At 51.5% G+C, this 13037-nt stretch overlaps 1 protein-coding gene across 23 annotated transcripts in view; it reads right to left on the bottom strand.

The window, feature by feature from the left end:
* LOC112493599 (protein daughterless-like) overlaps positions 1–13037 on the bottom strand; it is a 53275-nt gene that overhangs the window by 31862 nt on the left and 8376 nt on the right. For 20 of the 23 annotated variants that reach the window (XM_025090770.1, XM_025090774.1, XM_025090775.1 and 17 more), the window contains 4 exons: positions 12613–12662; positions 11359–11629; positions 11194–11222; positions 10841–10885 (listed from right to left, as the gene is read on the bottom strand). In XM_025090770.1, coding sequence (XP_024946538.1) covers positions 10841–10885; positions 11194–11222; positions 11359–11629; positions 12613–12662 — 395 coding nt within the window. Of the gene's footprint in view, positions 1–2098; positions 3212–10840; positions 10886–11193; positions 11223–11358; positions 11630–12612; positions 12663–13037 lie in introns of those variants that run through there. The other 3 variants (XM_025090790.1, XM_025090791.1, XM_025090794.1) reach the window with 3 other exon arrangements.

Genomic DNA, 13037 nt, shown 5'->3' with positions numbered 1-13037 from the left:
CCCATTCCCCCCCCCCCCCCCCTCCATCATCTGACTTCGGCGTGTAGTGCCCGGAAATCGTGGCTGCGAACAATACTTGGAATCTGCTCGCGAAGAGTTCGACAGTAGAGAATTCGGGAAAGAATGCAAAATTTGAGGTGCACGTTGGAAAACCCGAACGCAGGGATGCACGAGGAGGAAGAAACGCAGAGCCAAGCCCAAGGAGTCCATGGATTGCGAGAGTAGGAAACCGGATATGAGGTCCGGGGAGGAAGCGCAGACCGGAAATGACCGCCCTTAGCAAAGCGATCAGAAACGGGTTCCACCAGACACTCGAGAGGGAAAAAAAACACCAACTTCCACCCTTCGGCGAAGAAGGCCAAAAAAATGTTTATATTGTACGAAAAGGAAGCTGCGAGTGTCTCTGAGAATCGTTAGAAAAGGAAACGAAGGACGAGAGGAAGTGTCATCCTGTCTCTCTGAAGCTACGAAAGCTACGAAAGCTACGAAAGCAGTGGTGCTAATTGCAAGCGACACCGCCAGGAGTGCATCTCTCTCTAGGTCGGCGGCGACGGCCGATCCTCGCGTTGCGCCGCTAACGTGTTCCTGACAATGCCCGGAGGACAGCTGTCGATTTCGTGCAGATCGACAACCCGTTATCTTCGAGTATTCGCGTCATCGCATTCATTTCGCTAGCAATTGTACAATCTTCAAGACAATTAGGCTCGGCAGCAAAAGAACGAGAGCAGAACGCGCGCGCGCGCGCACGTCTTACCGTTATGACGCTCAAGAATATAAGACGAATCATCTGCGCAAGCACCGACAATATTTTAATTTACCTCGCGCATATACATCTTGGCGCTTCCAACGGATTTCAGGAAGCTTCCGAATTTTTAGAAAATCTGACCGTCCATTTAGGGTCGCAGTAAAGCGAATCAGTATTTAACGTACTCGGCCAACGGCTCCGCCATTTATTCGTCTTCTTTTTCCTCTTCAAGGAGGAGGAGAAGGAGGAGGAGGAGGAGGAGGAGGAGGAGGGGTCGCGGGAAAAGAAGGGTGAGCTGCGAGGAGTTTGACGTTGAAGGACGTCGAGAGATTCGCAGCAAGAGAGTGTGGGTGTACCAGGGAGAATTAACATGCGAAACTTTAGGGTAGAGGCAGAGGCTTTCAGCGAAAGAAAAGAAAAGATGGACAGCCGAGCGAAGTAGTTCATAAGGAAGAAGGAAGAAGGAAGATCGGACGGTGCCGAGGAAGTGAGAACCTCTGAGAGCCAGTCCGTAAGCCAGCAGCAAGAGGGACTGTACTAAAATCAAGTACAGGCTCGCACAAAAGGGAAGCCGCTCTCGCGCTAGTGGATGCAACGGGTCCATACGGCTGACAATGGTGTGCAAAGAAGATTAACAAACAGAATAAGCTAACGTATAATCGCATTATTTCTGGCTAAGCCGCATTTAAATTATATATAAATTCCATTTAACGAAACAATGCCTGAATGATGAGTCACGCGCGAACCGATCGACCGATGTGTATAACTGTAGCGAGCAGTTTCTATAAATGTTCTCTCCTCCATTTTCCATCTCGTAATTCTTTATCCCTTTTTAGGTGGCGATAGAGAAGATCGCGCAAGCAGCAAAGTTCCCTCGTAGTCCTGCGGCGTGCCACCCGGTGTATAGGTGGTAGAGGCATGGGTATGGGTACACAGCTATAGTAGCTATAGTAGCTATAGTAGCTATAGTCGTAGATGTAGATATAGGCATGGGCATGGGTATCGAGGGGTGCCGGCACAAAAAGACTGCGAGGACGGCGTGCCCGCCCACGTGACGGCAGCCATGTTCCTGACGTAATCGTGACGTCACCGGAACGATAGCGTTCTTCGTACATACATAGGCGACATAGGCGACATAGGCTACGTGTATTTATGCCGCGCTTGCTGCTGCTGCTGCTGCTGCTGCTGCACTTCTCCTTCGCAAGACGCACTCAACTGTCAGAGCAGAAGCCCCAAATATCGTTATACTCGAGCGAGGACCGCGGATCTATCGAACCATCGGCGACTAAAGACGTCAGTCAGCCCGAGATCTGTTTCGCGAGGAATAGAAGATGGCCTGCTCGTTGTGTTTACCTGTGCTCCTCCGCCGACAATCGACTGATACGCTGACTGAAACACGCTGCCTAGCTGCGTTAGGCCCTCGTCTTCCATCTGGAACATTATGTCCGCTCCTGGTGATCCATTGTTGTTAAGGTTATTATTGTTGTTGCCCATTAGCTTCTCGGTATTAGCGACGTCACGAAGTATCGTGTTCGACTGCATCTTACGAAGCACTTGAGAATAAAGTGGCGTCCTGGAGGGACAGGGGAGTGGACGTGGACGAGGATGAGGACGGCGACGAGGATGAGGATGAGAGCGAGGAGTTGGAGAAGGGCAGGAGGGGGAGGAGGACAAGGAAGAGGGAGGGAAAGGGGACGGGGAAAGAGACGAGGAAGATGGAGGAGAAGCGAAGGCAGCCGAGACGCCGATTCGAGCGAACGAAGCTCGATTCGCCGAATATCAAATTGTGCTCGCAATGCCGATGCTTCGGACGACGCCGAACTCCCTCATCGCCGCTCACTCAATCGATGCACCACTCCTCGAGTTTTCCTCGCCGTTGTTACCCTCGTACCCCCGTAGTATTCCGATTCGCAATGTCAACTTAGGTTGCTCTCCCCAGGATCGCCAGTCTCATAATTATCACTAGTCTTTTTCGTAAGGCATTCGATATAATTCGTGTATCTGATGCACATACGATATACACACGGTGTTCAGAAAAGTTTGATAGACTTTTCAACGTGCGAGTCGTTTGCTTATCCAGCTACGTAGGCTGAATCTTCTTGGCGTTTCGTTCTCATCGTCGCTGCAAGAGAGACGCACTTCCTTGAAAACACGAGTTTCACTGCGAGCTCACTGTATCAACACTGCGTTTCACTAAATCTTACAGCTTCAAATGGGTCAAACAGTATAAGGCACATGTATAGCAACTTTACGTTCCTCGCAAAGCTGTGTCTGCTAAGAACGTTGATCAAGTGGGAGACACGAGATACGAGGCAGTAGCCATTAAGCATCAATCGAGACACGAGGCTCAATGTGCGACAAAGAGGGAGAAGCCGAATCGCAGGGATGAACAACGCGATAACAGAGCGCAGAAGAACGAACGACAAAGCACCTAGACGCTCAAAGTACGCGACGCGACTGACGCTCGCAGGGGGAAGCAAACGCCAATCCCCTTCCTTGTCGACCAGCAACCCCACTCCTGCCGATTGCGCCCCTGCTGTTCCTCGCTCGCTCGCTCGCTCGCTCGCTCTCGCTGGGACCCAACGTCACGCTCCGTCTCTCTCTCTCTCGCACTCCTCTCTTTCCCTGTGTGTGCGCGCGCGTCAATGTTCCCCCCGTGTAATGATGCGTTCGTGCGCGTGTCGTGTTCTTATGCGTGTGGTGCGTGTATGTATCATCCTCCGTCCCGCTGTCCCTTGGCCCAACGGCCCCTCGGATCAGTCAGCCCCCGGGAAGCAACCCCTAGCGAGAAGGGCCCGTTTTTTTCTTCGAACGAGCACGCCATGTCAGAGCGCGCAGCGCGTCCGTCCCGAAAACATTGACCCACTTGTTGAGTCAAAAACCTCAACTAGTACGAAGCGCTGCTCGCCCTCCTCGCCCTCCACGCCCTCCTCACCCTCCACGCCATCCTGGCGACCATCCTCGTCCCCCGCAGCCTCCACGTTCTCTCGACCCCCACGCGATTTACGACCCTTTTTCTCTGCTTTCTTTACACTGCATCGGGCAGTGCGTATCTGTCGTAGACTCATCCGGATCATCATCTCGGTGCATTCGACTAGAGGGCCTCGGTTTCTCGGTTCTTTCTTTCGATTGCATTAAAAGTTAATTGAGCAGCTAGAAAAGTCTCCTCGAGTCAACTAGTAGCCCAAATAAATTCATAGCAGATTTACATGAATTTCTCCAGCAGTCTCTTGCTGGTTGCGGTCGCGCTCGCAATTACTCTGGATACGCTAGCGTCTCTCTCTCTCTCTCTCTCTCTCTCTCTCTCTCTCTCTCTCTCTCTCTCTCTCGCTCTCTCTCTCTCTCTTGAGTGGTAGCCGGATACGATGAATGAAAGCGCACGCCGGAGGAGCCACAAGGGAACGGATGCGACGTGCGCCACAAGGGTTCACACGGGGAAGCGCGTCGAAATGTAAACGCGAAAGAGTCACAAGGGTTGCGGAGACACACTGGGATAAACGGAATAAGCGCTGGATCATTGTGTCGAGTCGAACTCGGCGTCGGCGTCGGCGTCGGCTTCGGCTTCGAGCATCGCATCGTTCGTCGTCACGATTCAGTCGACGGAAATGGCGACGCGGCGGGCTACGATTAAAAGTTTAACTGGTGTTTACTCGAAGCTAAATTAACCTAAATGGCGGAGGATGTTTGCGGGCAGGCTAGTACCGAAGCGCGACTTTAATGGACACGGGCTGCCATAACGAGCGGAGCGCAATCGCATCTAATTGCTGTATTAATTAATTTATTTATTTATTCATCTGTCGCTGTAGCGTATACAGTGCGAAAGAGCCAATAGCAACTGTCGAAGGCTACTAGATAGATACTACTACTGCTACTACTACTAGATACTCGAGTCATTCGAGGAGAGGACGCACGCGCGCACGCATTCGAAAACGCAAGAGAACAGCAAAAATACTTGAAGGAACCTGAGCTCAGGTGCAGTAAGGACATTCCAAGATTGCTGCTGTAGCTGGTACCTATGTACCTATTTATACCCCCGTAAAATAATTAAAGCCACCGAGTCCCGGTGCGGACCCCATAGAAGCAGGAACAATGGGACACCAGCACGGTACAGTTAGACATCTTCCTACCTGAAAGTTCGCCTAATTCCCTCTGGACGCGACATTCATGTACTTCTTCGCTCTCTCGTGCTGCTACCCCCTTGTCGATCGATCGCGCCGCGTCCTTAGGGGATGAGCTTCCGAATTTTATTTCACTGGATTCGATTCTGGTTTCACTCTGAGTCTTCCAAAGTGTCCTCTGCGGAGCGAGCTATCTTAATCCTGGTACTGGTTGTCACGAGGTCGGCCATACGTCCACTTTAACGAGTACCGAAGGACCGGGACCGGATGACAATGGGGCATGCGTCGTGCGGGTAACTATTTATAGAATTCACGTTGCTTAGTCGTGACGACAACCCTTAATCGAGAGGGGAGGAGGACATCGACTTGCGTCTTCGAAGCCTCCGAAGGCTCGAAGGCTCATGGTCCAATAATTGCTCCTACGATTCTACTTCTTGTCGCTATTATCATTCAAATCCTTTAACTGGCGGCGATCGCCAACTCGTTGGGCAACTCGCCTTAATATTTTGCTCGTTCGATCTTGCCGATCGAAGCTCAAGCTATTCAAGCTATTCAAGCGCGTGATAAATCGAACGCTTATCATGAAAAAAATACAAGAAGGCGCTCGCCACGATGTAGGTGTTTCGTCATTGGACAATTTACAAATAATTAGGTAACCTCGCGCGACCAACTGTGTAAACTCGGTACGTGCAGCTATAATACACCTTTTGCTTGCTCGTTTGCTTCCTTCTCGGCCTAGTCGATGTGTCACTCGTCCCTCCCTCCTTAATCCCAAGAAAATATCTAACAATAAGTTGTAGGTATAGAGAGAGAGAGAGAGAGAGAGAGAGAGAGAGAGAGAGAGAGAGAGAAAGATATAGCCATAGCCATAGACATAGGTAGTGCCTGCGGTACAGCAATATACTATAACGGCATAACAATAGGCACTGAAATAGTTAACGATCAGTCAATGACCCGGAACGCAAAAGAAAGCTCTTATCTTTATGAGAAAAATGAATTTCACGGCTGCTTCGAACTTTAAGATTTATATGGGTTTCCGATTGAGATTCGAATGAATTAGGTCAGGCAAAAAGCAACGCTTAATGCAAGCTGAAAACCGAAAAGGAGATTCGGTAATTCAGTTGAAATTTGTAAAACAAAGAGACGCGCGATTGTCGTTGAGCCGACGCAAGCCGACGCGAGATCCCGAGGTGGGTGTAGAGGGTGCAGAGGGTGCAGAGGGTGGAGAGGGTTGAGAGGGCAAGGGGTGAGCGGCGTACTGCCTCGTCGACTCGAGCTCGGTGGTTCTACCCTGGAACACATTAACTGCAGGGTGGCGGAGGTGGGTCTCGCTCCTATGGGTTGGGTTAGTCCTCCAGTGGCGTAGTGGCGCCTACTAATGCGCATTACGACCAATGGCAAATGGAATTACCTCTCGATTAGTTTCCAAATCTCTCTCTCTCTCTCTCTCTCTCTCTCTTCGTTTCTTTCTCTTGTTCACTAACGCTACATTACTCGCACATCGATCGACTAAGCGCAATCAAATTGCCTTGCACGAATTTTACGGGACACCAGGGAATAAGGAAAAGTTGGAAAGAGTCGGCGCCACTGGAAGGCACTGAGCGAGGGGTGGCAGGAGCAGTAGTAGCGTAGTTAGGGGTGGCTCGGTAGGGATGCTTTAGGGTGAGATTTAGTAGCAACCCCTCCATTGCTTAGTCTACCTATAGCCTCTACACTTCTACAGTGTAGTGTTCTGGGCTGGAATGAAGAACTTGAGATGGCGAAGCGAAGGAAAAGCGACGAGGAGCACAGGGACAGTATGGATAGAGCTACTGCCCCGAGCGCTCCTGCAGCATCAGAGATGCTCTCTTCTCTGTGCCCGAGTGCAGGAGCGCCTAAACACGTAAACGATCGGCACGAAGCCACTTCCGGTATCTGGGTAGGAAGATCCAAGTAATTGGAAAAGGAAATTAAAGGAATTTGAGAGAAATGAAAAACCTGATAAGAGAAAGACTCGTAGACGGGATAAAGATGAGGATCCTCTCGTTCCTCGTTCCTCGCTCCCCGATTTCAAGCTCACTTCAAGACTCTAATCGTACCTCTCACGAGCGAGAGATATTTCTGTAACGTTCGAAGGAAGAGGCTCCCTTTAAGGGAGCGCCTTCGCTTTCGAGCTCCGAGGGGCGAGCTCCGATGTTGCGGGCGAGAGGAAGGGCGCGGAAGGGAGGGGCGAGCGTGCCCCTTAAAGAGGGTCAGAAGGGAAGGAGGAAAGTCAAGTAAACTCAAGGATGGCGGTCCCTTTCATCCTTGCATCTTGAAAAGCGAAAGGAACTCCTGAAAAACTCTACGTTCTACGTGGCACCATATGCCACTGCGAGCCCAGCACCGAGGACCATTATTCGGTCCAGCAGCCTCCTCTTGTACCGCCCCCCCCCCCTGTGCCTCGCTTCTTCTCGCAGGATAATAAAATTCTAATCAGCCCGCTTTATCTTGACGCATCGCGATGACCTCTCAACTCGCTGCCATCCGAGAGAAAGGGAACAGATGGGGTGCAGTGGGGTGCAGGGGGCGCAGGGGAGAGTCAGGAAACCAAAGGAAGGCATCGGCCCGAGCCTCCCCACTTCGAGCACACATTCAAATAGAGATAATGTAAGCTCACGCGGTGTAAGGGATGTTTGCTCTAGGGGTTATTTGCACCCGCGATCACGGCTTTCCGATGAATTTCAAGCCCAACGACTTCATCACGATCCCCCACGACACGAGCCAGCAGCTTCGACCTGGGACTCTTCTCTCTACTGCAGGAAGGTGTAGAACACGCATGCTCGATTCGCGACTTCATTAATTTGCGTTAAAGACGAAGGCAGCTGGTTCGCAATCGCTGCTCGAAGGTGGAGACGACGCCTCGACGCCTCGACGCCTCGAAGGTGCTTATATATACGTGTAGATGGACTGATCGTGAGTCGGGGATGGTAACGGAGGAAATGGACGGAGGTCCGTTAATCGATAAGGGATGAGTGGGCCAAAATTTCACAGGCCGCTACGCCACAAATGAAGCACACTTCAGTTCCCGTTTTAGTCCGTATGATCCACCCTTTGCGCGGACAAACATAACCCCCCGGCAAGAGGAGCGACTGGCCAGCCGCACGCACGTGCGTGCGCGAAAATGCAAGAGCGAATCCCACGAGTGCGCGCACGCGCTTCCCGGCACCAAGGCAAACAGCACCCGGGCGCAAATAAATAGACGGAGGGGCTACCACGAGCTACTGTTTTACATGTCCCTGTCGCAGTCGACAGTCGAGGGTGGCTGCGTGGCTGCGTGGCTGCGTGGCTGCGTGCCTGTTTCCCGCAACGACGACGCCTCGTCATCCGATCGAAGCGATTTCCCCTCGCGCCGGTAGTAGTAATAAGGGGTACAGGGTGTACCCTGTACAGTCTACATCTTGGCCTGCTGCCTCGGTAGCTGCAGTTAACACGCTCGAGCCTATATTTATGGGCATAGCTGTGACAATTGCTCGTGCATCCTCGGAGGAGTCGTTACACGGCAGCGGCAGCACTGATCACTGGCCACTAGCCACATCGGCAACGTTGCCAGTCCTGGGTGATGTTCTCCATTCGAGAGAGACACGTACGTTCTGAAATGGTGGTGAAATGGAGAACGGAGGCCACGCGGCCAGGGGGGTGGCTACCCTGGGGTGCGCGATCGTAACCACTGGAAATTTCGAGCGAGTCGAGGGTAATAGATTAATTGTCTGGTGGTTTAGCGAGGGGTGCCGATGGCGGTGGTGGCACGGCGATGACGTAGATGGCCCTAGCAGAGCCAGATAGTCGGAGATTCGCGGAGGGATGATCCGGCCATGGAAATTCAATGATCCATGGGATTGGCCGTATGTGCAGTTTTCCGTCGAGTGCTTCCAGCACGCCGCACCAAGCGTCTGCACGTCAATTCGGTTCGGCACACTTCATCTGGTCGGTTATCGCGAGGCTCCTGAGGCTCCTGAGGCTCCTTCCTCCCCTGCGAGAGGCAGTTCGGTGTCGAGTCACGCGGAGGCCGTCGTACGACGTCCGCTTGCCGGCGCGCCAAGTGCGGACGGGACTCGGGGTAAACGTTCCTGCGATGTACCAAGTACCCAAGTACAGAGGCAGGGAGGCAGGGAGGCAGGGAGGCAGGGAGGCAGGACTCTTTGCTGCCTCCCGAAAACGTGGACCGGAAGCTAACAACGTTTAAAGAGTGAGAGGGGCGGCAGCGAGGGCGGGGAAAGTGCCGGAGGTAGGGAGAGAAAAGAGTAAAGAGCGAGCGAGAAGCTCCGGCCGCGCGCTACCAGCAACAGGTGTCCGTCAAACGGCTCGACGTCTCTAGCAGTGAGCCACTCCGTTTGCACGCGATTCTCGCGTAATTGATTCGTCGGGGCGACTTGGTCCTACGTCACGACGCTTGGTGCCTTTTCTCTCTCTCTCTCTCTCTCTCTATCTCCCTCTTTCACCCCCTATAAGGCCGTCGATCCAACGACTGAGAGAGAGGCCTTAGAGTGAACCAAGGTCCTCTCCACGTTCCCTTCTGCCTATAGGGTAGATCTCTAGACTCCTTCGGTTGCACGTTCTGGCAACCACAGCACGCGAGACCATATGGCATCCCGATGGGCCCCAGTGCCCACGGTGCCCACGGTGCCCACGGTGCCCACGGTGGTGCCGCTGCTTTCCCACTCGTTGGGCCCGACGGTGTCCTCTCACGGCCTTAATCCCTATTCCTGCCAGGGCGTGACTTTGCATCACACTTTAAGTTTAAGTAACTTTACTTTCTGTAATTACATTGGTTGCTAATGACATGTCTTGTACCTTATTAATCGATATTTTTTGTATTAAAATATTGTACAGTTTTCAAATTTTCGTTTCTGTACTGTAGTACTAATTTCTATTATATAAAATGTTACATCATGGTAGTCTACAGCAGTACAAGAGCCTAATAGGAATAGGGTCCATGTGCTTCTGACCGCCAGAAGTGAATCAAGTGGACGGAGACCTGGCCTAGAAGTCGCAGCCAAGTCTTACGGCACGATTCGAGGAGACGGGGGAGGGGCAAAGTCAGGGGAGGCAGGGACTGCGACTCCGCAGAGGGACTGAAGGCAGATGAGCTGCGAATTGCCGCGCCGCCATATCCTAATAGAAAGGTAATCGCGCGCGCAGTTCTCTTTCCCTGAATAAGTTATGACTCTTATGGGGCTACTTCCACCCTCGTAGATGAGGGCTGAACTTTAGCGTGGGAGACTCGAGGGGCACCGCCAAGATTTACCGAGCGTAGCGACGCGACCATATATTTATCTGCTCGCGCATTACTTCAATTATTTTCGAAAAGTCCCTGAGGTTGCCAAGCGTTACTGCCACCGTTATTAGCGGAATGAGGGAGTCCATTTGAAAATGGTCTGGACCCTTCAATACGGCGCGACGCGACTGACTAGCACTCGAGATGACTTTGTAGTTCGCCTAATTCACTGGTAGCGAATCGATCCTTCAAAGATTCAACAGACTCTCGTTCTCCTTCGACAAAGTAGACTCGTTCGGTTTGTCGGAGACGACGAGAGAAGAAAACAAAAAATCAGGCCTCCGCGACCGAGGGGGAAGGAAAAGTACGGGTAAAGAGGGGAAAAAAAAAAAAAAAAAAAAAAAAAAAAAAAAGTAGTAGGACTCTGCGAGCGAGCAAAGGGGAGAAATAGGCGCATGAGAAACTACATGTATGTCGCTCGCGGAGGCGTCGCATGGTAAAGTGATTATCCGCTGCCGACGCCCAACTTTTCTCGGCCTTAACGGATGCACCATTCAGGGATCAGAAATGAGCATGAGTAGTTCTCTTCAATTTGCATTGGCGTAGCAGCGCATCTTTTGCAAAGGAATTCATCCGCATTGATAACAGGTTGATTCTCAAATCTTTTGGCAGCTGCTACCGTGTGTCTTATGTCTAGAGGTAATCTAGTCTGTGTTTAAAGAAAATCTCATATTGACTCACCCAATGTTGTGATGTGACGACGTCAGCGTCCGGTCCGTCGAGACTCTAAACAGTTAAACGTAAAAGACGATAAGATTTCTTAATTGACGTGACGGCAAAAGGGGGCAACACGAATGTCACACAGAAAATTGGTACATTCGGGTGTTCCGTATTTGGTATTCATATGTATGGTCAAAGTCACGAAATTTTGGGCATAATAATGGCAACGCGTATACTTGTCCATTCGAATCTCGAACGAGATCGATTCGATTGTTACAGCTCAATGATAATTACAACGACTGGAGATGGCTATCTGGAAGTGGAGCAAGGTCACGTGATACGATAAGAATCGACGCGAGCAACTGGCTACTTACATCTTTCTTTCTTTTGACGGTAGCCGCACCTGCAACAAAGTGAAGAAATCTTTTTATCGAATCGGCAACGTCTTGTCAGATTTTGCGGAAAGGCCTACGTCGAAAAACCAACAGGCGATTCGCACATGCCGAATGATTGAAAGGTCAAGCAACGACGTGACTCACCGGCCGAGGAATTTGGTAACCGAGCAGTGTTTCCACTCGGAGTGGCGGGATTCGAGGTGGGACTCGGGGTTGCTACGGCAGGCGGAACTCCTCTGCTTCCAAAAGGGAAGTACGGCGAATCCGGAGGATACGTTGCTCCTTCGACCCCGGGCCCACTGGCTCCGCCACCTCCGCCACCTCCGCCGCCTCCGCCGCCGACGCCACCGCCACCCCCTCCCGGGCCGCCGCCGGGGCCACCGCTCGCCGGGCCGAACGCACCGCCACCGTACGCCTGCAACAAAGAAAAGAAGAAGCAAAACGTGGAGCCCACGTGGAATGCCAGGTAATACTAGTAGTGGCAGCACCAGTGGAGGATGATCATGTTTATCGGTGGAAATGCCTGAGGCTGCGCCACTAAATCATCTAGCGAATCAATATTGCTTATCGCTTATGGATTAACAACTGCCGATTAGATATTCTTCCGATTAGACCTTCCTATACCCTCGAAAAATCTATACTCTCCTGTTTACTCGTACTCGTCGTGCTCATGTAGACTAGCGAGCAACGATGGCGTTAGTTAACAATAGTATTTAGAAGGCCAATTTTTGTCATGATTTTTAAGTTTCTTTCGAAGGAAGAGTCGACCAAGAGATACGAGTATGACGAGTATGAAGACGCAGCCTGAAGGGCGGATAGCGAAGGGAGAAAGGAGGAGCTCGTAGGCCGTGTCAAAAAGTTTATTCGTGTTCCGCGAGCTGGTAAGACGTGATTGAGGCCTATTAACAGCCACCCATCGTCCTCCTCCACGTGGCAGTGGCCTGTCCACACAGTCAGCAGCCATGCTTCGACGTCAGATGGTAGCTGCACGTAGGGGTCGTTCCTTAGCTAAAGTGATGGGCTATAGCTTATAGGTTATAGGTTATATAGCCTTGAGGCTGGAAGCTATTGGTACAGAGAGACGAGAGCGCGAATGAAGAAGGTCGTAAGTGATATATTAAAGTTAAGATCCACAGGTTCTCAGCTCGTCCTCAATTGAACATTGAATAACGCAACGGAGCTCAGCAGCTCAGTTTGCCCTCGGCAATCGTCGTCGTAAAAGTGAAGGAAGCACCTTACCGGATATACCGTGTATAACGTCAACTTAGAAGCAGAAAGCTCCAAGCTCAGTGAACTTGTGCTTCAAATACGAATTTCCTATTAAAGAGCAGGGAAAATACGATTTCGAGCGCGGATGCTGTAGCTAAGGAGAAACGTGCAGCATAAGCGGAGACTCACCATTCCATTGTCCATCGTCGGGCCATACGGCGACTGGAAGCCTGGCTTTTCTGAAACACAAAAACGCAGCAAGAGTGAGAGAGTGAGAGAGTGGGAGAGCAGCTCCTAAGACCTGCCGAATTTGGCAGTCGTTACACGCGTGTAACCGCTTTGACGCGCCTCTGAGCCTCGAGCGAGGAGGAGGATCTCCCCTGGCTGAGCCAACCCCACAGAGGCGAATTGATACAAAATTAATGCGTATCTCTCCTTTATAAATGAAAAGCGTGGCTCGCTGGAAGGTACGTGTGTTTCGTATCTGGCGGCGCAGACGGAATACGCAATGGGCCGCCGATGTGCCTTCTTCTCCGCAAAGACACCACGAGAGTGCTGGAGTTCATTGGATATTAATATCAGCGTCGCGAGATAGATGAGAGAGTACCTGGGGG

This window comes from Cephus cinctus, unplaced genomic scaffold, assembly GCF_000341935.2.
Source record: "Cephus cinctus unplaced genomic scaffold, Ccin1 Ccin1_scaffold1601, whole genome shotgun sequence".
Taxonomy (NCBI): Eukaryota; Metazoa; Arthropoda; class Insecta; order Hymenoptera; family Cephidae; genus Cephus; species Cephus cinctus.
This window is presented reverse-complemented; position numbering and strand designations above follow the sequence as displayed.